This window comes from Cladosporium halotolerans (genome assembly GCF_011745625.1).
Source record: "Cladosporium halotolerans strain TM138-S3 chromosome Unknown Sca6, whole genome shotgun sequence".
Lineage (NCBI taxonomy): Eukaryota > Fungi > Ascomycota > Dothideomycetes > Cladosporiales > Cladosporiaceae > Cladosporium > Cladosporium halotolerans.
This window is the reverse complement of record NW_027191457.1, coordinates 877319-900416: the sequence shown is the minus strand read 5'-3', so window position 1 is coordinate 900416 and position 23098 is coordinate 877319. Positions and strand designations below refer to the sequence as shown.

The following is a 23098-nucleotide window of genomic DNA, read 5'->3' as shown; positions in this document are numbered from 1 at the left end:
CGTGCAACGCGAGACCGCGTCTGGATAATGCGGCACTGCCTTGTAAGAATACCATCAAGCTTCAATCATTGCCACACCCCCTTTCCAGGACGAATCTGGGAAGCACCGCTCTACACGAATCAATTTTGTCTGTGCTGGAGTTGCGAAAATCGATAGCCCTCCGATTTCCGCAGTGGAAACCCACCCTCAAGGAGTGTCCCTGAATTAGGCTCTTCACGGTGCCGCGTGTGCGGTCTGGTGCCTGCGATCATCATTTCTTAACAATAATTATCGATTGTCGCCATGGATGGCGGTTTCCAACAGGAGCATAGTGGCTTCGAACCGGGCAGAGTGAGAGGACGACCGAGCAGAAGTGAGCCTGTTTGCTTAAACGTTTTTGTGCCTAATTGATGTTTGGGCACGGACATGCAGCTTGGATTATTTTACTGACGATATTTTGCATCAGGGAATGCCACAGATATCGGTACCACGTATGTCCGCTATCTCGAAAACAGAAGGCCACAGTATCAGGGCGTGAGGGGCTTCGAAGCAGAGCGTCACAGTCTAAGCTATGTACTCGATGTACGAAATATCGCTAGAAATCATGGCCTTTGCTGTATGCTGACCGAAGCATAGATGCTACCTCCCGCCGCTAGGAGAGGTCGCCCGGTTGATTCAATTCCTGCTCGACACCTGCACTCGTCTTTGAACAAGGTCAAACACCCCGTCAACATTGTGAAATGGACACCCGAAGGGCGACGTCTCCTCACTGGTAGTACCAGTGGCGAGTTTACGCTATGGAATGGTACTGGTTTCAACTTTGAAACTATCATGCAAGCACACGATTGCGCGGTCAGAGCCGCCACCTACTCACACAACAATGAATGGCTCATTTCAGGAGATCACGACGGCGTTGTCAAGTACTGGCAGACCAACTTTAACAACGTGAAAGGTATCCAAGCGCACGCAGATCCGATTCGAGATCTCGCTTTTGCACCTACCGACACCAAATTTGTAACGGCATGTGATGACGCCTCGCTCAAGATTTTCGACTTCGCTGGTGGGCTTGAAGAAACGACTCTCACAGGACATCAATGGGATGCGAAGTGTGTAGACTGGCATCCCAGCAAAGGACTCTTGGTTTCAGGCTCAAAGGACCACCAGGTCAAGCTTTGGGATCCGAGGACTGGGCGCTGTCTCACCACTCTTCATGGACACAAGAATACAGTCGCAATGACAAAGTTCGAGCCATCAAATGGAGTACTACTCGCTTCATGTGCTCGCGATCCTGTGGCTCGAGTCTTCGACATTCGGATGATGAGAGATGTCTTCTTACTCAAAGGCCGCGATAAAGAGATCACATCACTTACATGGCATCCCATACATTCATCCTTGCTCACTACGGGTGGCGGAGAAGGTTCAATGGACCACTATCTATTGGACGAGCAAAACGCACCACAAGGAACGGCAAGCACGCTGTCACCTTATGACTCTCCCAACCCCTCAGAGGCTCCTGCACAAGCACTTTACCCAGCACATACGACTCCATATGCGCACGACTTCTCCATCTGGAGCATGGACTGGCACCCTCTAGGACACATTCTTGCGTCTGGCGCAAATGACAAAGTGACTCGGTTCTGGACAAGACCTCGACCAGGTGAATCGAGTTATGTCAATGACCGATGGCACATCGGGCAGTCGGCGGCAGAGGCACAAGGAACGTGGAAAAAGTCTGAAGCCGCGAGGGCCCGCGAAGAGGAGGAAGCAGAGGCAGAAGACGAAGCGGACGCGTTGCCGGATCAGAATATGCCCGCGAAATCTTTCCTTCCCGGATTGCCAGGTATTGGCATGCCATCGTTCCCCCCTGATGGCACGAGCATGGGTGGTGCACAGCCTGCGGATATGCCAAATCAACAGCCTTCGTTCCCTGGCTTTCCAGGCGCACCTCCGGCGGGCCAACCGCCAGTGGACTTCGAAAAGCTCAAAGAAATGTTCGGCGGTCAATTGCCACCGCCTCCGCAGGGATTCCCCCCCATGCCTGGTCTGCCGCCCGGTATGCCGCCTCCGCCCCAAGGGTTCGTTCCTCCGCCTGGCTTCCCACCGTTACCTGGTATGGGTCAGCAGCCGCCGGCGAATCCGAACCCAACACAAGAGAGCGGCGGTGGTGGAAGGAGACGTGCACCTTTGCCGAGTCAGCAAGAAAGTTTGCAGGCGGAGATGAGGCAAGGCAGATACACTAAGGCACGATGAGCTGCATTATTAATGCCTCCGTAAAAGCACAGTGTTCTCGTGAATTGCTTTTGCGAGGACTGTTGTGCCGTCCAAGCAGAGTCGCGTGGTGCAAGGAAGGATCCTGATAGGTCTCAATGCCCTAAATTTGCTGTCCCTTGAAATTGGATTACGGTGATCAAAAGTACGTCTTGCACAGGTCTCTATCGGGCTGCGAGATAGGCGTCGGACAAAAGAAGAGCGGCGCATCTACCTTGAGCGAACAGCTTCTCAAGGGCCCCACATGTAGCTTGCGGGGACAGTGGCGACTTCGGCCTCTCGGACACAGTGATAACCACCTCGACTTCAGAGATAGCCTGTATCCTCGCGAACGAAGCCCATAATTGACATCTGAGTTTCTATTGGCATTGCCGTAATCGGAATAATTTGTATCCCACGCCCAAGATTTTTTGCTCGAAGCTGTGACCATGGCCCCAGTAGCAACCACACTTACTTCTGAGTCCTCTGGCAACGCTTCTGTTGGAGCCTTGGGCAAGACCACATCCGGCAAACCACTCAAGGTTCGCTCTTATCCGAAGTTTGATTCTCTCGAAGAGGAGCGCCTGTACCGCAAGCAGCACCTCGCCGCCGCTTATAGGATCTTTGCCGAACGGGGATTTGACGAGGGCGTCGCGGGACACATCAGTGTCAGAGACCCAATTCTAACAGACCACTTCTGTATGTTGATTCGTGAATGTTTGACGACCCTGTGTGAAGGTTTCTGATTAGACCGCGGTAGGGTTGAACCCGCTATCGAAACACTTCTCACTCATCAGCGTGAGCGATCTGATTCTTGTGAATGAAGAAGGCCAGGTCGTCATTGGTGATGAGCCCATCAACGCCGCAGCCTTCGCCATCCATTCCGAGATTCACAAAGCGAGACCAGATGTGCATGCTGCATGCCACGCTCACAGGTCAGTTGTGGTACCTGACCAATTTAACGTTCTTGTCGATTGACGACTGTCCAGCGTCTACGGCAAGGCATTTTCAGTCTTTGGTCGCGAACTTGACATGATCACCCAAGACAGTCTGCGATTCTACAAGAGCCATGCGGTGTATCCCAACTTCGGCGGGGTCGTCCTAGATCGTGAAGAGGGCAAGAAGATTGCAGAGTGTCTTGGAGACGGAAAAGCTGCGATCTTGCAAAACCATGGCTTGATCACTGTATGCCTTCTCCCGGGCCTATGATTTCATTGATGAGAAGACCTTGGAATGCTGACCGCCTCAGGCTGGCGAGACCATCGATGCTGCCGCGTTCTGGTTTATTTCGCTTGATAAGACTTGTGAGTGATCCTTTTTTCTCCGTGATCCTTTTTTCTCCGTAAGCCATCACCTTGTTGTCCATGCTGACACTGCATTAGGCCACGCTCAACTGCTCGTCGATGCTGCAGAGAAGGGCAGCGGGCACAAGAAAACGTTCATCGCTGAAGATGAAGCAAGATTCAGCTATGAGCAGGTCGGCACGCCGGGGAAAGGCTGGTTAGCGTTCCAGCCATACTACGACGATATACTGGCGAAGACAGGCGGAAGCTTCTTGAAATGAGCTGAGTCCGTGATAGACCTGCTGCATGAAACCATAAGAGAGTATAAGGGTTCAACTTTGGGGAATTTGCTGTTGTCAGGCATCGCGATTTACACACATCTGGACTTTTTTACTCCAGGCTAGCTGCAACAGAAGAATCGATTGAACTTCAGCGGTTCCACAATAAGCTCGCCCCTTGCTTGGGTGCGTTGGGCTGCAAAGAATGTTTCCTTTTTCAGGACAGGGCTAAACCCGTTTCACGAACCCATTGCCGTTCAAGCGTTTAGGCATATCAGCTTCTCGAGTCATCAACTAAACGACCAACCACTCAGCTCGGCTGTCCGCATGACGGTATCCTTACCTCATCCCCACCCAAAAGCCCCAAACTAGCTGGAGAGCTGCTCAAGATCCGTCCACTGGCTTAAAAGCTCCCCCATCTCCACACCCGGGACCCCTGGGTCCTCACCTCCCACCCTTTCTTCGAAAATCACATCCCACATTTCCGTGTGTGCCGGCAAGACGAACGCCGCGGGCACGTCGGCTAGTTCGGAAGCGGACAGATTCACGTTGCGGAAGCTCTCCGCCACGCCCAGTGGCAGGGGCAGGCGCAGGCGCACGGCTATGGTCTTGAGCGCTTGCAGGATGTACCGAGCGAGCGGGAAATCATCTGCGTAACGCGCAAGCAGGGCGCAAACCCTCTCGAACAGATCATGGCTCTGATCGTCGTGTAGCATGTGCAGCAGCGTGATGGCTACATGGTACAGTGGGTATAGGTTCATGATCGAGTAATCATCCGCGGGCCACGCCTCCCAATACCTCTCAGAGGTCTCCAAGGTGCGTTTGCAGTGGTGTAAACAGATAAGGCCGGAGGTGCCAAGATCGTCAGGGAGGCGCTGGCTAGGATCAAGTGGGCGAAAGAGATTCAACACCAACATGTCCTCATATGTGCTGGTTACTGTCAGAAATAGTCCCATGTGTTTGGCAAGGTAGGTGCGAGTCCGGCCCTGGAAATTACTCACCTGAGCAGGCTTGTCTCCGGGCAGAAGTTCGTGTCTGCCCGTATCAGCGATGGCATGCTGCTGGCCCACTGGCGCAGTTCGTGGTAGAGTCTGACTCTCGAATCCACTCCGTTAGTGCCATATTCTGTCATCGCTTCATACAAACGTTCCGACAAGTCGCAAGTGGCATTCAAAACGTATGCCGACAACTGAGGCTCCGGCTGCGAGGCCCTGTTGCCCGTGACCGCCGGATCGATGCTCCCGTTGTCAGCGAATCGTCTTGGGACTGTCGGCGCTCGGACCATAGATGGCTGCAGGTATGCGGACGCAGATATGCTGTGAGTGGCGCATCGGTTAGCCCGACGTCTATTGGCAAGACGAAAGGAGGGTGATAGTACCTTTCAAAGCAAAAGATTCCCCAGAGAGCTCTGGAAATTCCCTTCTGATACTTATGCCGGCCCGCCTCGTCCGCTATCCCCGGTCGCGAGTACCTCGCCTCTAACCTCACTTGTAGCCGCTTCAGCATTTCATATGCCACAAGGCGATACTGCAGGCCACCTCTGTCCCGCCCCTGCCCAGTACAGCAGGTATAGAGAATCAGGAGTGCCTGCACTGTAGGCAAAGACCGTCGGCCACACGACTTGTCGAGAAGGCGTCTCGCTTCGTTCAAGAATCGCTCCCGGAGATCAAAGCCCTGGAGAGAACCGAAAAGTCTGGCTCTTTCAGAAGTCGACTAGAGGAGTGTTAGTAAGGATTGAATGGTGCGGTTGAGTTTTCTTACGCATCGAAGGGCGCATATTGCGTGCACGAGCAGTGGAGAACAAAACTCGGAATTCTCGATGTCGCCTGATTGCATATCATCAAGAAAGCATTCTTGGTCAACAAAAGCCAGGTAGAAGCCATTGTCGTACGCAAAGAAAGAAGACACGAGCTCAGACACCAGTCCGTCGCCGGCCAGTTTTGTCCAAGGCCGAGCACGCACTTTGATGGAGCTGTTATCCATCGCGCTGATGTCCAGGTTCCCCAGACCAGAGGCTGGAGCCTCGCTTCCAGCCGAGCCATCCGGAACACCGTGCTGCAATAGCAGGTCACCACCCCTCAAGAGTTCTACGACGTCCAACGGATCAACGGCTACTCGGACCCGCCGATAGATTTCCATGGATTCGACTTCGGACCGGGTGCGGATATATTCCAGGAGTTGCCGGAGTTGATCAAGCTCGCCCTGGAGAGATTCGTTCTTTCTTTTCATCGATATCGACCGCGAAGTGTCGGGTTCGACATCGTATTCACACACATGGCCCCTCCTTGCACAGCGGCTACAGCAAGGCCGCACGCCATCGCACTATTCGCCTCCCGTTAGTGACATGTCTGCGTGAGTGTGACACATCTGCCAATTCTGGCATGTGCGTGTGGGTTGGGCTCACCTTGGCCTTGCCGCGTTGGCACGCCACGCACGCGGCTCTAACTTGCGCACGCTTAGGCTTAGGGGGACCTAGATTCTGGAGATCCTGCGATTGCGATTGCGAGCGGTTCTCGAGCGTGTAAGAGCTCGAAGTCGACGATGGAACTGGAGGAAGCTTCGGTGCAAGCCGCCTTGGTCCGCGTCGTTCCTCGTTCGCCATTAGCTCCCTCTACCGCTCCACTAGAGGCACGACGCCAACAAGCGCGCGTGAAACGCTGATCTCAGCAACTAGGTAAATTAGATGGCGATTTTCGGTTGCCGACCATCGTCTCCCGTCAGGTACGGTCAAAGCCCCGCTTTCCCGTGAATCAACGCTTTGGCAGATGACCGGCGACGACCTTGCCAGCAGTCGCCTCCGGGGAAGAAGACTGCCCTCTTCCCTCCCAGCGCAAGTCGTGTGCGGCGCCAGGTGCCGTTAGTTGTTGACCGGTAGAACAGCGCGCAAAGGTTGGTGGTGGCGCGTCGGGTCTTGGCCGTGATGGGTTGGGCGCAGTGCTATTTGCGCCTCTCGAGTTGGCGGGTGGTGTCACGGTAGTGCCGCAGCCTGGAAATGAGATAGAGTTGGTCGCGGCTGGGCTGTCCGACAGCCATGAGGCAGAGGGAGCGGCTGCCGTGGGTGAGGCTTCGCAGTGTCGAAAGACGGAGGCGATGGAGAGACAAAGTGACAGGCCAACCGGCACGCTTGACCACGGCGCAACGCACTACTTTTCTGGCGAAGCGGGTAGACGTGCAGTGACCGACAGCCTGGATCCAAGCAGGGAGTCCTCGAAGACGTCAAAATTGCGTGGGTAAAATCTGGGGGCTCAGACTCTAAAGGGGAGGGTTCATCAGGTGACATCGTGCGGGTCTAGAATACTGTACGCCCGAAAATCGTTTCTCCTCCCTGTGGGCCGCACGTTTGCAACTTCACCAGATAGCGACGTGCGGACTTATCTCCAAGGCCAGCATGGCAACACACAGGACGAGCCTTCAGCCCTCGGGACAGTCTAGGCTGTTTACGGAACAGGGAAACGCAATGTGGATCGGCTCAACAGCTCAACGCCGTCATCGTCGTTTGCGGATCAAGAGTCAAGGCGAACACCGCAGGGCGCATCACCGGGCATTCCATCGCAGATCGTACAACTGCCCTCGCGAGACCCCGAGTAGCACCACCGCCGACATCAGGTGCCTGCTCTGCAACTACCATATATACATCCTCTCTGGCCCGCATGGGATGCCTGCTCATTCGAGCTGACGAGCCAGGCGTGACTGACACCCGAACACACCACAGTCTGGCATGGCCCTGGGTCTCGCGCTTCCTTGCACGTCCTCTGCCCTGAGCGCGACCCGCTGAGTGCCCAGAAACGGCCTGCCTTCCGCCATCCGCCTTTGGTGTGTCCCATCTCCGCCTCTTCCTCTAGATTGCGCCAACCTCATGGCCTCTTATGCGTTGCTGCGCAATGGTTGCGCGCCGGGTTGGTCGTGACAGCACCTGCGGATAAGCGCCTTACCAGTACATACCCAGCTTCGGCCGCTCTACTGGATCAAGGCCGACCTACTACAGTACGCTAGCGCACGCAAGCAATCCATGCGCTTATTCATCTGTCATGAAAGCGCAGCCGCCGGAATCGCAATTGCAGCAGCGAAGCGCGACTGAACACCTGTCTCGCGACGGTACGCATCCACGGATCTGGCTGGCTGGTGAAATCGCCTGGACGGTTTGAGACACGAAAGCACGACGATTTACACGCTGCGCGATGCTTGAGATTGTGCACTCTCGCCAAGGCCCGCATTGATGCCGCCTGGCCTCCCCACTCCGTACCGGTCTCACATACCTGGTCGCTGCGGAATTCTTGCGGTGCGTGGTTGGCAAGTCAGTCTCCAATGACATGCTCTCACGCGCGAGGAGATAACCCCGAGCTGCTGGTACTTGTCACCTCACCTTGGCCGGCAAGTCACAGCCGCGGGATCTGTGAAAAGCGGCGATCGCGCAAATGCTGGGCGAATCTTGCTTAGATCAGCTCGAATTTGCAGCTTGACAGCGAATTAAGCTGCACAGGAGTTTTCTCCGAAGGGCAGCTCATTGGACCAGGCGCTTTTGTTGTGCGATACCGGGAGCATGCAACGGAAGATTTGAGCGCAACTTGCGCCGCAATGCTCACCTTTGGCGTGCGATACGAACGTCATTGCAGTCCTCGGCGCCGGCTCCGATGAAGTGAGGTCGAATGTCACGTGAGTGCCAAGGCCGACGTCTGCGGAACTCATAACCGGTCGAGTAGGGCTCGACAAAGCGAAAATGCACTCCTAAGGGATATTCAGGCCTTGCTGAACGTTGTCGCAGACCTGTACGCGGAGGCACGCCTCTCAATGCACTTGCAAAGCCTGCCTGTGGAACCTAGAATGTGTTTGAAAGCAAGAAAAAGCCGAAAAAGGGCACTACAGCCCTCATCACAATAACAGTCAATTGCACGGCATTCAGCCAGATACGTTTCCATTGTCCATGCGAGACCGTAATTACTCAGAGCGCAACGCCGTACATTAATTGTTGCTACGGAGTTGCCGCGACGAGATTTCTGGTACCGTTTACTTTGCACTCTTGTCACACAAGACGCACCATGGCCAACAGTAACTACGCGGATAACATAGATAAGTAGTTGGGCAAAGAACGAGCTAGAAATCGAGTCCTCTTGCAGCAAAGCTGTTGAGTATATTGCTCGTACTACCTGTCGAGCTCGCCGTGTGGCCGGTCCAACCTACGTCGGTCAACCTGTCTCGATTCCTTGCATCTAGCTAGCTCGTCCGCTCAGAATACAGGACCCAATTTTCCCGCCTGAACCGCCTCAAGCAATGCTTTACCTCCATCATGATTGACGGGATCGTCTTCGAGATCGAAGTTCATGGAGCCAGCATTGCCTTGCCCGGACAGAATACCGATCGCTCTTGCTGTAGGGCACCGAATAGTCAGCATCCACACGCTTAAACAATGAATACGAGCTCCCTTGCATAACTCACCATCAACTTCGCCATCAGCCACAGCTCTCAACACGCCCGCCACAACATCTTCCACCTCTCCAACCTTGATACCAGCTCCCTCCGCCGCCTGCACGAAATCGGCAGTCATCGCCGTCCGAATGTACGTCGGCGCGATCAAGTTCGCCTGTATGCCTCCAAGCCCATTCACGCCTCTCTTCCCGCGCAAATCCCTCCACATTCCTCGGACACCCCATTTTGCGGCGCCGTAGTCTACGGACCAGGGCAAGTCTCCGTACCCAGCCAAGGACGAGATGAAGCACAGCTGCGGCTTGAAGGTATCTTGAGCACCGCGGCTAGCGCTCAATGCGTTGAAGTAGTGGATGGCGAGGATTGCGGAATAGTAGACGCCCACAAGGTTCACTTCCAGTGCAAGCGTGGGAGGTTTGGGTGGGTCTTCTGAAGGCGAGAGATCGGTGAAAGATTGCTTGGACAGTCCTCCGCGGACGCCGGCATTCGGGATGACAATGTCAAGACGCGAGGATGTCCAGTCGAGAACGGCTTTGAAGGCGGCCAGCTGCGAATCCCACGACGTGACGTCCGTGAGAATGAACTTGACTCTTCGTAGGCGCAGCAGTGTCAGCAAACATCGTTGCTAGAAAGCAAGAACAGAAAATGACCTTACTTATGTCCTTCGCTGATTAATTCACCCTCAACCTTTTTCCCCGGTGCCTCATTGCAATCGCAAATTGCTACCCATGCGCCAGCTTCTGCGAGCGCCTTGACGATTCCCAGGCCAATACCTGAAGCGCCGCCAGTGACGATCGCGACTTTGTCTTTCAAGACACTGAGGTCCAATGGCTTGGAGAAATCAATGCTCTTCGTGCCGAGCAGCGAGGTGTGCCCGTCGGGTGTCTCGGGAGGAACAGACATCTCTGCAGAGAGAGCGTGGGAACGATTGTGGTCCCGGTGGATTATATCAAACAAGTGCAGTAGTGGGCGTTTGATCAATTGTGAGTATGTATGAGAGGAGCAAAAAGTACAAGTCGCCTATTCTCGTGAGAGTTACTGCGGAACCCCGCGACACTAACCTCGCCTGTCACAAATCACACTAGTTACACGGAACATATCACAGCAACGCTGCTGCCTACGTGCAACCCGAAGAAGGATTCAGGCTATCAACTGTCGGCTCCGCCGAGCCACCCATGTGGTATGCAGCGAAGACCCCACCTCGTCAGTACTCGCGAACCGGTGAGATCCTCGGTTGCGGCGCAGAGCAAGTGATTTGTCCGATAGTAGACTCAGCTGCGAGGTACTTTTGAGGACATGTTCGTTTACGGGAGTCGGAAGTCGGACAAGCGATCTCACCCTCGCACCCACAAGACCCATGATGTTTTCATACTTACACGCCCAGATCCAAAAAGTGAAACTGTTCGGGTGATCGGTGCAACACACCTCGCGGTACGTAGTGAGACTGAGCTGCCCCGCCTCGCTTACGCTCGCCTGTAAAGATAGGGCTCCGAGGCCCAAAGCGTGCTGCCGCAGCGCAGGTAAGCTCGTACAGATCGTGAATTGGGAGGGCGGATCTCGGGACGGTGAAGTCACATGCAAAGCAACACGGAAGCATGGGAAATGGCGAGGGACTGGATGAAAACATCGAAATTGCATTCCCTCTGTGAAAAGCTTCAACATGCAAGCAAGAATAAAATCAACTAATACAAGGTAGACGCCATGACAGCTACGGATTTGAAAGTGTGGATGCTCAAGCCTTGAGAATCACGGCCCTGGCGTTACTCCTCCTCTTGCCTTCTACCGGCAATTTGCCTTAATGGCAGAGACTCGATCTCCGTGTGATGATGCTCTACCGGAGGCAAGCGGGTGTCCCCCGGAAGCTTGCTCTTCACCCATTGTAGTAGCACCGCGTGCAGGGAGCTTTGCAAATATCGGTTGATCATAGATGTCGATTTTCTCGATGCTTTCTTCGGCACTAGCGGCTTTTCATCTGATTTTTGGTTTTCGTTTCGTAGGTCATCGTCAAAGTGTGGGAGATCCCGCTATCATCTTGCAATCCCGTCTCGAGAGATCCGGAGCGCGAGGGCAAGCAAGATGTCAAGCAGAGAATCTAGAAGTCAGTGAAGAGTTTGCCGTGCCTGTTGGAACCGTTAGTGTTGCAAAGATTACAGTTTGGAGGGAAGGGTGACTCACGGGTCATCACCTGGCAGACCATACTGCTCAGTCTCTTCGGGGTATTTGTCGAAAAGACTTGCATCACCGATACCGCCCTTGACAGGTGGCACATACGGCGCGTCAATGTCTTTCTTTGCCAGCCTCTCCCATGTGACTTCGGCGAACCATGGGTGCTGCATCACGTCGCGGCTGCCGCCGTGCAAGTTACCAAGACGCTTGGTCAAGTCGTGCGTGATGAGCTTCGTAAGCAGATCCTGGGCGTCTGGGTGAATATATGGCGGGTACTTCACGCGGCCCTTGAGAATATTCTCGTAAATCTTGAGTGGTGAACCGGCGTCCCAGAAGGGCGTGAAACCACACAGCATTTCGAAGATGAGGATACCGAGGGACCACCTGGTGATTTCGTGAGCGAACTGCGTGGATTGCGGGTATGGATGAATAAGCAACTTACCAGTCCACGCTCTTGTTGTAGCCTTTGGAACTAACAACCTCGGGTGCAAGGTAATCGGGCGTACCGCAAAGAGTCCAGGTGATGTCCGGCACTTCCTTCGCAAATCCAAAATCAGTAATCTTGAGGTGTCCGTGTCGGTCGAGTAGCAGGTTTTCGGGCTTGAGATCACGGTAGATGATGTTCATGCTATGAAGATAATCCAGTGCCAGCGTGACCTCGGCGGCATAAAACTTTGCGACAGGATTGGGGAAGCGCTATGGACATGGATTAGCACATGAAACAAGACAACAGCTTATCAGAGAACCTTGGAAGCTTCGCACCTGTGATTTTCGCAGTAAACTGAACAGCTCACCGCCTTCAATGAAATCCATGACCATGTACAGGTTCTTGGCGTCCTGAAATGTGCCCCAGAGAGTGATCAGGAAGGGGTGTTTGCATCGCTGCAACATGCGGCGCTCGTCATTTGTGTGTTCCACCTGCTTCATCTTCACCACCTGCGCCTTCTTCAGGACCTTTACCGCATAGAAGCGCTGGTTGTGTTTGCTTTGCACCAAGTGTACGCGCCCAAAGGAGCCAGTCCCTAGCGTGCGCTGAAGGGTGAAGTCACCAAGCGTGTATTTGCCCTTGGTCTCACGCGTTGGGTTTGCGGTGCCCTTTTGACCTGGGATGTTGAGTTGCGGCGTTGCATTGTGCTGGACCGAGCTGTTCGTGCCGCTGCTATAGGCGCTGTCATGCTGCGATCCCGCGTTAGTGTCGCCGTAATTGGGTCCATTTATCAGGTTCCGAATAGACGGCACATTTTGAGTGTTGGCGGAGGCGTTTTGGCCGGCGAACGCCTGGCTGGGCTGATTCATCTGCTCGGCGGACTTGGTGCTCTTGTTGGAGGTCACAGGTGTAATGGGCGACCCTCCGCCGGTGGTGGTACGCTCGAGGCCAGGCGATTGGGGGTCGTTGGGATCGTTGGACCCTTGCGAGTCCTTGGTGCGCTTCTTCTTGAGGAAGCCGAGCGAGGGCATTGGGGGGGATGGGCGTAGGCTGGGGGAGGAGCGGCGTGCTCGACAAGCAGCTGCCGCGGAGAGGACAGCGGCGGCGGCGGCGGCGGCGGCAGTGGAGCTGCGCGGTGTTTGGCGCGAGCTACCAGGTGCTGGAGCGAATAATGCAAGGCACCACAGGGCGGGAGCGGCCGCGCAAGTGAGACGGACGCCGTTGAGCGAGACGTCTGGCGCGCTGGCTTGCTGCTGCGGCCGGCGGATCGGTGCTTGGGCGATGACGGCGAGTGGAGACAGCTGGCGGGGTAGAGCAACGGGGTGGTGGATCAATGGGCCAAAGACGGGCGATTGGGCGCAGCAGAAGCAGCTGGTCTTTGAGTGCAGGTAGCAGGAAGCTTGCGATTACGGTGATTGGCAGCAGGGTGAGGAATGCGATGGGCATTCGTGCCGAGCGTCAGGAAACGCGAGGCTGGGCGAGGGGAGGCGACGGGGCAGGCGGCGGCGGTGATGCGCAGCGGTTGTGGGCGGTGCGACGACAAGCAGGTGGTGGGAAGTGAAGAGCAGGACGGAGAAGACGAGGGGCGGGAGGGGCACTACAAAATTAGCTCCTTGTCGCTGCTTCTTCTCACGATCTCGCCGTGTGGCTGCTCTTGCTGCTGCTCCTCCTCCCACTCCAAGCCAGCCTTCAAAGCCTAGAGCGCCAGGTCTTTCCCCGCAAGCTCCACCCTGCCACCCAGAGAGTTGTGAGGACGGCGATGTGTTGCCTGAGGCATGCGAATATCTCTGAAGTAGATCGCTCGCATCACTTTGGGCAGGATCGCTTTCGTGAATTGCGATTCGTGTCTGATCGGCGCAAAGGTTTGGTCTGGGAGCTGACCGGGAATGTCTGAGATATTGTCGCATCTCCAGGACCCGGAAATGCCAGATGTTTGCGAACCTTGGCGATGAACATGAAACGCTGATTGTTGATGCATTGAGCTGCTTTTCTTTGTTCATCGCGAGAAATAGAACTATGGAGGTTGCGATATGTCCATGTTATGTTTTTATCATGTATTGCCGAAGTTGCAACAGCCTTGGACGCAAGACAGGGCTTCCACCCGGGTCGAGACTGCTTCTGCGGAATTGTACTGGCAAGCTCTGGGCCAGGGCACAAGTTGCTCGTGTGAGAAGTGATTGAACATCAATGGCTACTACAGTGCAGATATAGGGCCAGGAATCGATTTCGCAGCTCATCCTTGCATGTTGAGAGGTGAGCGAAAAGGCTGGCGTTAGGATACGTTAGTCACTCTGTGTCGGCGAGAAGGACTTGACAGCGATTTCGGGCGCTGAGGGACAGGAAGGAGCGAGCAAGAACCGCGAGCCTAATTAGACGTCCCCTGGCTCCCCAGTACTACAAATGACCTAACACACGCTGTCCATACAAGCATGATATGCTGACACGTCTCATTGTCGCTGGCTTGTCGCTTTTGTCCTACTACCCGCGCGTAATCAATACTGCCCGACAGACAGACACTTTGCTCTCGTAAACGGAGTCACGACTCGACACACAAGGGGCGACCCGTGGCCGCACGTCCCCTCTATTGCAACTGCGTCATGGCGGATTATTTCTATCTGTCCTTTACCTTGCATGCATCGGCAATGTTGCGGAACGGTTCGAAATAATGCACAAAGTCGAGACTCACGCTCTGCTTGATACGCTTCGTCCCGGAAAACAAGCCGGAAGCCTCGAACCGGACCGGCCGGCTCAGGCACGCATAAGCTTTTAGCACGACCGCGCTAGTCGCTGATTGTTGGCGATAAGTCGCAACGGGACGAGGTATGACGATGGCGGCGTGGATGCATCATCGCTTTCCAATGCCTCGGTGGACTCGCGTACAACGTCGCGCCGGATCTTGCGGAAGGTTTCTGGGGGTGTCTTGCTTGTGAAAACTACACTTTGCCCTTCGCTCCCCTTAGCTCTCTTCATACACCTTGTCGCCGCGCTCCAATTACGCCTGGTATTTTGTCGCTTGATCAGGCACGTGCCCATTGCGTATCTGGACCGACCACACCGTCAGCGAATACCTTGTTTCTAGCCATTGGGGACCAATACCTGGACCTAAATCGTATTCGGAGCCTCTCAAATACAGCAAAGCATCATGTCTGCTGTCCCCAAACCCCAGAAGAAGATCGAGCTCTTCAGCGGCACCTATTTCGGCGCCTGCACTCTCGGTGGTATCATTGGTGTGTGCATACGCTTTCCAAGCTATCAGCCCTGCTCTGGTTTCTAATTGTCATCTCCCAGCTTGCGGCCCAACACACACCGCCGTGACACCTCTCGATCTCGTAAAATGCCGCCGTCAAGTCGACCCCAAAATCTACAAATCCAACTTACAAGCATGGAGCACCATCATCCGCGGTGAGGGCGTGCGCGGCATCTTTTTCGGATGGGTACGTCCAACTTCTCCCCATACGATTGCAATCAGCAGATCGCTAACCGGCAATCCCAGGCTCCCACATTCGTCGGCTACTCCTTCCAAGGCGCCGGCAAGTACGGCGCGTACGAAGTCTTCAAATACTACTACGGCGAGAAGCTCTTCCCCAACTCGCCCAAGACGATCGTGTACCTCGGCGCGTCCGCGACCGCAGAGTTCATCGCCGATATCTTCCTCTGCCCCTTTGAGGCGATCAAAGTCCGCATGCAGACCACGCTCCCGCCGTACGCCAACAACCTGCGCGAGGGCTGGTCCAAGGTCGTGAGCGAGGAAGGCTTTGGCGGTCTGTACAAGGGCCTGTACCCGCTGTGGGCGCGCCAGATCCCGTACACCATGGTCAAGTTCGCGACGTTCGAGTCCGCCGTCGCGCAGATCTACGCGACGCTAGGCAAGCCTAAGGAGGCGTACGGTACGCTGCAGCAGACGGGCGTGTCGTTCCTCGGCGGTTACATCGCCGGTATTGGCTGCGCGGTGATCTCGCACCCGGCGGACGTCATGGTGTCGAAGCTGAACGCGGACCGCAAGGCGGGCGAGGGCGCGGGCCAGGCGATCGGAAGAATCTACAAGAACATCGGGTTCAGCGGGCTGTGGAACGGCCTGCCGGTGCGCATTGCCATGATTGGCACTCTGACCGCCTTCCAGTGGTTGATCTACGACTCCTTTAAGGTCTACCTTGGTGTAAGTTGACAATGCTTTCCTGAAGACCGATCACTCTTGCTGAAAAAATCGCTTTCACAGCTCCCCACCACTGGCGGCCACTGAGCAGCCCTTGCGTTTCCAAGCGACCATCAGTCACTTGGTTCAGCTGAGACCGGAATCGACCCTACCTCCCTCGACCCCGATTTGCGTATCGATGAAAGCCGCTGTCCGCAACGGGCCCTGTCAGACGAGCCAAAGCGAGCGATCAGGATCGCGGCAGAGCACCACACGAAGCGTTCGCGTCAGCATCGAGAGGAGTACGCGCGGACAAACACGTGCGGCGGACAACGGCAGCCATTTCGACTTCCCATAGATCAAGATCGCCCGGCAGAAGAGCGAGATAGAGTACCCACATAACGTAATTCAAGACCAATAATGTTCAAAAACGAATTCAATCCCGGATAAAGGCAGCTTTGCGGCTGCGCAAAGCTCCCTTCGAGGTGCCAAACAATCAAAAAGAACTACCAACTGCAATGGAGCGCCCGACGTGTTTCCCTACCAAGATGCTGAATTGCAAAAGCTCCCCTTGTCCCGTCCTCTAATTCATGCCCGGTCCATAGATGCTCCTCGTGAGGGCCTCAGTAAACGCCTGTCAGAACGCCTTCGACGGATTCTAGTGCTGCCAAGTGCATGTGCGATGGTCTGTTCCTCAATTGACAACAATTCTCCGATGGTTCCAACAACTCGTGTCCCGCTCTTGCGGCGCATAGCAAATTGTCCGCAATGCGGCCACGTCCATACGGGGCTTGGCGGGATTTTGATTCTTCATGTGCCAAGACCCTGCCGTCAGTTACCTTGCAGGTAAAAGCCTCTGCTTTGATAGCGGGCCTGTGGCTAGGTCTGGCTGTTCGCGAGTAGAGGATGCTCGCTAGGCTGCATACATCCTTTGATACGGGATCAAAATCAATGTCGTCTCCGGAGTTGTCTCTTGTTCGCCGTGAGGAGTGTCATGACCTCTCGGAATTGCTAGTCGAAGGCCCCGCGACACCGTCTTCGGTAGCACACACAAGCTCCTGTGGATAGACATCAGGCAAGACGTCGTCTGGTCTCGTGAGCTCCTGGTCCTGCTCCGCAGCCTGTGCTTGCTCAGCATCGGACTGCCCCATAACAGTCTTGCCGTCCTGTTCGTACGTAGGCCGGTCGCCGTACAAAGGATCTCTGTATGGCGCCGGTGGAGCCGCAGGCGTTGATCCAATGCCGCTTCGCGAGCTGACAAATCGGCCGACGACCGCATCCTCGATCTCATCGGGCGGCGGAGCAAACGACCAGACTTCCATGACCGTCCGGCCGGCACGAGAGGCGAGCACGACGGCTTTCTCTTCCTCGAAGACGACGCGCCAGACCGCTTCGGCCGGAGACCCTAGCTCGCGCACAAGCCTGCCGCTCGCAAGGTCCCAGACCTTCACACGGCCATCGGAACCGCCGGAGACGATGCGGACATCGTCGAACTGGAGAGACGTCACGCTGTTATCGTGAGCCGCCAGGCGGTGGATGGCCGAGTGAGTCTGCAAGCTCCAAACGCGAACACTGCCGTCAGATCCGCCCGTGACGAGGGTGTCGCCGCGGAGCTGTAGCTGGCCGACGAGCGAAGTGTGGCCTTGCAACTGTGCGAGACAGCGGCCAGTGTGCGGGTCCCAGACACGAACAGAGGTATCGAGAGAGCCCGTGGCGACGCGGCGACCGTCGAAAGCGACGGCGTAGATCTGGCTGAAGTGGCCCTGCAGCGTCCGGAGGCATCGGCCTTCACTGATGGACCAGATGCGCGCTGTGGTGTCGTAGGAGCCAGAGACGACGAGATCACCGTGAATGTCAAGGCAACGCACACTAGCTTGATGGCCCACCAGGACATGTCTGCACACGCCCTTCGTTATGTCCCAGATGCGAAGGGTGGTATCTCGTGAACCAGAGATGGCGAGGTCAGACTGTCCAGGGCCTCGCGAAGGTGCAATCTTGAGACATCGGACAGTCGATGTGTGACCACGAAGTTGGAAAACAGCCTGGCCAGTGTTCAGATCCCAAACTCTTACGTCGCGGTCACACCCACCACTGACAAGAGTGTCGCCGTAGGGTGCCATGGCCCAGACGCCCATGACGTGGCCCTGCAGGCAGCGAAGGTGCTCGCCATGAGGACTAAAGACATGTATCTTGGCGTTATCGAGGGCAACAATGATGTATTGCGAGGTCAAGTGCAGAGATGTGACCACGCCCTGGTCCGGTGTAATGGTGTGCGCTGACAGCGAGCCGCCTGCTCGCCACGCTTTGGAGATGAGGTAGCGGTGTTTGAAGTGTGATCTGTAACTGACAGTCTTCGGTCGCTGTGGAACACGCCTAGTGCTGCCTCGAGCAGATAGGCTCTGCTGGAAGACTGAACGATCGTTCATCGGGCTTGGTCGCCGCGTCAAGTCGGGAGCGCTTGACGAGAGAGGCGCAATGGATGGGTTATTGAACTGCCCAAAGCCTTGCATGTGTGCACCGTACGGGTGTGAGTGCTGTGCAAAGCGGTGCTCGCTCTGTAAGCTTGAGGATGCCAAGGGATTAGGCAGTACAACTGGCCTTGTACTAGGCCCATGACCCTCGTCGCTAAGCCGCCGGTATGCATGCTTCTCGCAAAGGCTCTTCCATGCCATGTCGTCGCTGACTAGCTTCCTCCATCGTCTGCTGACCTGACTGCTCCTAGCAAGTGTCGTAGCATCATCAATGAATGTAAGTATTCGCAAACACAGCTCGTTAGGCAAAACAGAGAAAGGATCTCGTTTCAGCCTCGGCCCTACAAAGTTGGCCACAAACGCCAACAGTTTCCCGTCGCACATATTGAGTAGCTCCGCGAGCATACGCTGGCGCTCGTCGCCGTCCATGTCAGCAAACGTGGCGCGCATGTGTCTGAATCCTATTCCATAACCCTTGGTCGAGCTGGCGAGACTTGCGTGAGCAGATAACAAGGGCGGGTCGTCCAGGTCGATATCTCCTATGTCCTCGGTGGGTCCCGCGGTACTCCAGTCCGGTTGTCGCTGCATGGGCGTCGGGCTAGGCGCGGGTGTAGGAGGGCTTGCGGGCGCAGAAGGCAGAGTGTTGCCCGGAATCACGCTGGGGTTCGCGGGTATTGGTATGGGCATGCTGGGGCCACTGCTCATTGAGCCGGACTGGTTCAGTGGTCGCGACCGTGAAGTTGCAGCGGCCTTGCCGTTGCGAGAGGTGTAGAATCGGCTGGCCTTTTGCGACGCCATACGCGACAAAGGCGGCGACTCGTCGTCGGTTGCTGCAGCGTAATCCATGGCGCCAGAGGACCTGCGCCGCGACCAACTGTCGTCCTCCATAATGTGTACAGTAACCTCCTCTTAGCGGTCGCAGTGTATGTGTGACGAGCGATCGGGCTTGTACTGGGTGTGAGCTGGCCGACCGATTGCGTGACTGGTGTGCGAAGACTGGAGGGTTCTTGAATGGTCGGCAGGGTGTTTGAATCACGTCAGGGCGGTCCAGGCCTAGTCCCGGGTCATGCTTGTCCTTGTCCCTGTCTTCCTTCTCGTCGTTCTGGGCGTCAGCGGCGGTACGATAGCAGACCGCCTGGTCACAGGTCTCGGCGGCGCGGTGTGGTCAAGCGGGCAGGCGATTCAGCCGCAAGCGAACGGTGACGAGCAGGTCACGGTGGGCAGCGACGGAGCGTCTGGAGAGGCGGTGGTGGTAGTGGCGGCCCTATCCTCTAGCACCGGTATAGCGCTGTGGACATCCGTGGCCCGTCGATTAGGTCGAGCCGTTGCGTGCACGGGTCGGGCTCCGCAAAGTGCCTCGAGGGCTCGAGTGCCTGTCATCCTTCGCTCGGCTATCCTGCCACACGCTTCAATTGATCATGTAAGGCTCGCCGCCACTGTCGTCGCAAACGCCGGCTCACGCTGCCGCCGAAACTTTACGGCATCGGGCCATTCTGGCCATCACCGTCAGCTGCGTTTCCACAAGTCATGTTTGCTCTACGTTTGCCGCGAGAAGCAGACTGCTCGACTACCGACAACCCTCGCCACCTTCATATCGAAAATCCAATAGGGAGACCCTTTGTTGGAATTCAAGGGGCGAGACTACTGACTCGAGCAATCCCCCCTGGGACTCGAAGGCCACCGAGATACGCAGCTGACGTCGCCCCTAACCCCATTAATAGTACATATCATTCAAAGTACATGTTCTTGCACATCGCTGGCTTACCGACCATGGATTTCTTTTCTGATGCACGGACGCGCAGCTACGTGAGGCCAATTCAAGAGGAGCAGGAGAGGCTATGTACGCGTTTCTATTGGAAACTTGATGAGACATAAGTCATAGTCCCATAGTCGGCACTTCGAGCCGTCCAACTGTGAAATCCGTTTCTTTCCTCCTCTGCAAATTAAATCCCAAGTGACGGCGATTGCTCCTAGGGCCCCAACCAACAACCCAATACTAGTGCCATAGCTCACCTTTATGGTCCGGCCAAGGAGGGGCACTATCTCCGAAAAAGGACCCTCCGGCGGTATGACACCGCTGAGCCCATTAGCAGTCTAAGGTATTGGCTGCGCACGTGGATTTCCGTCAGTCGACCGTACATTGAAGAGTGTCTTGCTTCGACTCCGACACTTTCTTGACATTCGAAGATTTGCAATGGTACATTTGACCGCCAGGCGCTTTCCTCGTGTCCACACGTCGTCTCTGTAAAATTGGGCTCGGGTCATGAAGATGTCACGCTGTGTCTCTGTACACAATTGAAGTTGCGCGTTTGAGCATTTCAGACACTGATGCCCAGATCGACCACAATGGTGTTGTGTTGCCAGGGGTTTCTATGTCTTCCAACAGCTCCGATGCGTTTTTGTAACTTGATGTCCAGCACTTGACAATGATTTCGTCGATAGCGGTGGATTGATCAATGTCACTAGGGTATTCTCGTCGCGAGTATCTTGCCTTGATCTCATCCGCCTGTGTGTGCTCGTTCAACTCTGGAAATGGCGGATGTCCATGCCACAAGTGATAAAGCAATGTACCTAGAGCGAAAATGTCGGTCCTCGGCGAGAATTCGTCGTCCCCAGCGAAAGGATGGCGCGACTTCGGATTCTCTTGAGACATTGTTTCCAGCTCGACGCTACCGTCATGACGATATAGTTGGCCTTGGAGATCCCCAATTTTTGCAACCATGTCGGAGGTGAGTAAAATGTTATGTACATTGAGATCGCAATGGATATAGTCTTGATCATGAAGATGCATCACACCACTGACGATCTCTATCCCAATGGTCTTCTTTTGGTCTGCAGTCAGACCATCCGCAGTTTGGATCAGATCATGCAGTTCTCCTCGTTGGCAGTACTCGAGGAGCAAACCATCCTCGGAGAACCCCTTATAAGTGACCAGATTTGTATGGGGTGCAAGGCGACCGTAACGATCGGCCTCTTCACGCAAGCAGTCCATAGCGTCTTCAGTCTTGTAAAGTGGGTATTTTAGGACGGTCTGACCGTCTTCCATGAGTCCAATGAGATTCCTTGACGAAGATATAAGGCACTGTGTCACACCCTGGGGTTTCCATTGTTCAAACCGCATGTTGGGGTTCGTAGATTGTGATAAGACGTTTGACACAGTCAATACCAGCAACACACAACGAGTGACCGCGAGCGAACGAAACGAAAGGTATATAGGAGGTGTCTTGGGTCTGTTATGCTTGCAAAGACCGGTCCAGAGGTGGAGTGTCGAGGAACGGTCCGACCCGAGCCTCTCAAAGGTGGAAGAGTGAGAAGTGGACCAAGGACCACCCCTTGATCCGTAACACCTTGGAACTGCAGGCCGCATCGTCATAATCCAGTTTCCCGGCATGGATTTGATTGAGACTATCTACTCGTTTCCACTAGGAATTTGATAATAAGATGCAAATGGTAGACCTATTGCTGGCACTTTCAACCATCCAACTGCGAAATCAGTCGCTTTTCTCCCCCGTTTACCAAAACCCAAGTGACGGCAATTGCTCCTACAGCCCCAATCAACAATCCAATACTGGTGCCATAGCTCACCTTATACTCCGGCCCGAACCTCGACTGGTACACTTGCGGCCCAACAATTCCCATCAGTTGTGCGCTTGCATTAATATGCTGATGATCCAGGCCCACTGCTCGCTTTCGAGTTCGCCCAGCTGAGCCTTAATCCCGTCGCCGGTCTCGAGGTTTATGATGGCAGAGTTTGTGACGTTTTGCACATGGGTGCGCATGATGAGATATACGAATGAGTACCAGAGCAGGATCCTGATGTCGGCCTTGCGGGAGGCTTGCTTTTGGATTCCATCTCGAGAATCGAGGGATAAGGTGGTTGGTGATTCTGCAATTGTGGCTTCTTTGGACGAAGCATGGTTCGCCGACTGGTTTTGAACGACAGGAATCTCCATAGCGATCACTTTTGAGTCGTTTGTCTTTCGAGAATGGAGTCGGTAGTGTTGCAGAAGAGTATCGGGACACGCTTCTAAACGGTCCCACGTGTGCCTTAAACCTTTCAATCTAAAGAAGATATCGGACAATCTTTTGCATGATGCTGGCCTTTAGTGAAACTCCGGCGCGCATGGTGCTGCTGAAGGCTAAGTGCTATGTCCTGATCTTGCGTGATCGCGATGACCGGATCCGTTAATTTCGGCATCCGTGCTAACGTCCGTATAGAGCCTGTAGTGGCTATCAATGCGTCGGGCAGATCAAGTAAGGAACATTAACGGCACTTGCGGGATCTTGACCTTTGTTGTTCATCCTGTGTGTAGTCCTGCGTTTCAAGAGTTAGGTCGAATCGGTTTCCACATTAAGTACAGAATGAGAATCTTTCAAGTCTTTACACCTAGCCAATATTGAATGATAGATTATCGCTTGCCCAGCAGAAGGCAAAGAGCAAGTCATTTGCCAAAGCCGACATGTCAGTAAGTCTTTGATAGCTTCCGGACCCGTTTGATCAAACCCAGGCTGAATATCCGCAGTAGCCCATAGCACCCCACAATGTGCATATCACGAAATCGATTGTGATTCAGCGTCGAGGGTTATGGTACGTTTCCAAGCATTGCGTGCTTGATGCTTCATGCAGGTCCGACATTTCCCCACCTTGACTTTCACTTCAGCCACTGCGATCGCTACGGAAGGCAAAACGCTAG

General features: G+C 54.9%; 9 protein-coding genes across 9 annotated transcripts; 3 read left to right on the top strand and 6 right to left on the bottom strand.

The window, feature by feature from the left end:
* Nucleotides 1-86: 86 nt before the first annotated feature.
* On the top strand, nt 87-2229 carry WHR41_02653 (uncharacterized protein; the record flags this gene model as incomplete). Its single annotated transcript, XM_069371259.1, has 3 exons — nt 87-352; nt 446-561; nt 616-2229. Exons 1-3 carry the CDS (start codon nt 283-285, stop codon nt 2227-2229), a joined length of 1800 nt encoding a protein of 599 aa, XP_069231821.1. The 5' UTR covers nt 87-282.
* A 446-nt stretch (nt 2230-2675) lies between these two features.
* WHR41_02652 (uncharacterized protein) lies at nt 2676-4020 on the top strand (the record flags this gene model as incomplete). The annotated part of the gene is made up of 5 exons (XM_069371258.1): nt 2676-2925; nt 2987-3161; nt 3216-3411; nt 3476-3530; nt 3609-4020. The coding sequence occupies 5 exons, from the start codon at nt 2676-2678 to the stop codon at nt 3788-3790; spliced, it is 858 nt and encodes a 285-aa protein (XP_069231675.1). The 3' UTR covers nt 3791-4020.
* Nucleotides 4021-4155: 135 nt separating this feature from the next.
* Nucleotides 4156-6389, bottom strand: WHR41_02651 (uncharacterized protein; the record flags this gene model as incomplete). Its single annotated transcript, XM_069371257.1, has 5 exons — nt 4156-4717; nt 4789-5103; nt 5166-5500; nt 5549-6109; nt 6192-6389. 5 exons carry the CDS (start codon nt 6387-6389, stop codon nt 4156-4158), a joined length of 1971 nt encoding a protein of 656 aa, XP_069231819.1.
* A 2391-nt stretch (nt 6390-8780) lies between these two features.
* On the bottom strand, nt 8781-10271 carry WHR41_02650 (uncharacterized protein). The gene is made up of 3 exons (XM_069371256.1): nt 9864-10271; nt 9221-9798; nt 8781-9151 (listed from the first exon to the last, which is right to left on the bottom strand). Exons 1-3 carry the CDS (start codon nt 10109-10111, stop codon nt 9012-9014), a joined length of 966 nt encoding a protein of 321 aa, XP_069231820.1. The 5' UTR covers nt 10112-10271; the 3' UTR covers nt 8781-9011.
* Nucleotides 10272-10822: 551 nt separating this feature from the next.
* TPK2 (cAMP-dependent protein kinase type 2) lies at nt 10823-13350 on the bottom strand. Its single transcript, XM_069371255.1, has 4 exons — nt 12137-13350; nt 11817-12070; nt 11384-11758; nt 10823-11328 (listed from the first exon to the last, which is right to left on the bottom strand). The coding sequence occupies exons 1-4, from the start codon at nt 12830-12832 to the stop codon at nt 11301-11303; spliced, it is 1353 nt and encodes a 450-aa protein (XP_069232020.1). The 5' UTR covers nt 12833-13350; the 3' UTR covers nt 10823-11300.
* Nucleotides 13351-14510: 1160 nt separating this feature from the next.
* WHR41_02648 (uncharacterized protein) lies at nt 14511-16368 on the top strand. Its single transcript, XM_069371254.1, has 4 exons — nt 14511-15028; nt 15090-15235; nt 15295-15957; nt 16018-16368. Exons 1-4 carry the CDS (start codon nt 14944-14946, stop codon nt 16039-16041), a joined length of 918 nt encoding a protein of 305 aa, XP_069232019.1. The 5' UTR covers nt 14511-14943; the 3' UTR covers nt 16042-16368.
* A 557-nt stretch (nt 16369-16925) lies between these two features.
* WHR41_02647 (uncharacterized protein) lies at nt 16926-19292 on the bottom strand (the record flags this gene model as incomplete). Its single annotated transcript, XM_069371253.1, has 1 exon — nt 16926-19292. One exon carries the CDS (start codon nt 19290-19292, stop codon nt 16926-16928), a length of 2367 nt encoding a protein of 788 aa, XP_069231716.1.
* A 1384-nt stretch (nt 19293-20676) lies between these two features.
* WHR41_02646 (uncharacterized protein) lies at nt 20677-21525 on the bottom strand (the record flags this gene model as incomplete). Its single annotated transcript, XM_069371252.1, has 1 exon — nt 20677-21525. The coding sequence occupies one exon, from the start codon at nt 21523-21525 to the stop codon at nt 20677-20679; it is 849 nt and encodes a 282-aa protein (XP_069231715.1).
* Nucleotides 21526-22042: 517 nt separating this feature from the next.
* Nucleotides 22043-22357, bottom strand: WHR41_02645 (uncharacterized protein; the record flags this gene model as incomplete). The annotated part of the gene is made up of 1 exon (XM_069371251.1): nt 22043-22357. The coding sequence occupies one exon, from the start codon at nt 22355-22357 to the stop codon at nt 22043-22045; it is 315 nt and encodes a 104-aa protein (XP_069232018.1).
* Nucleotides 22358-23098: the final 741 nt, after the last annotated feature.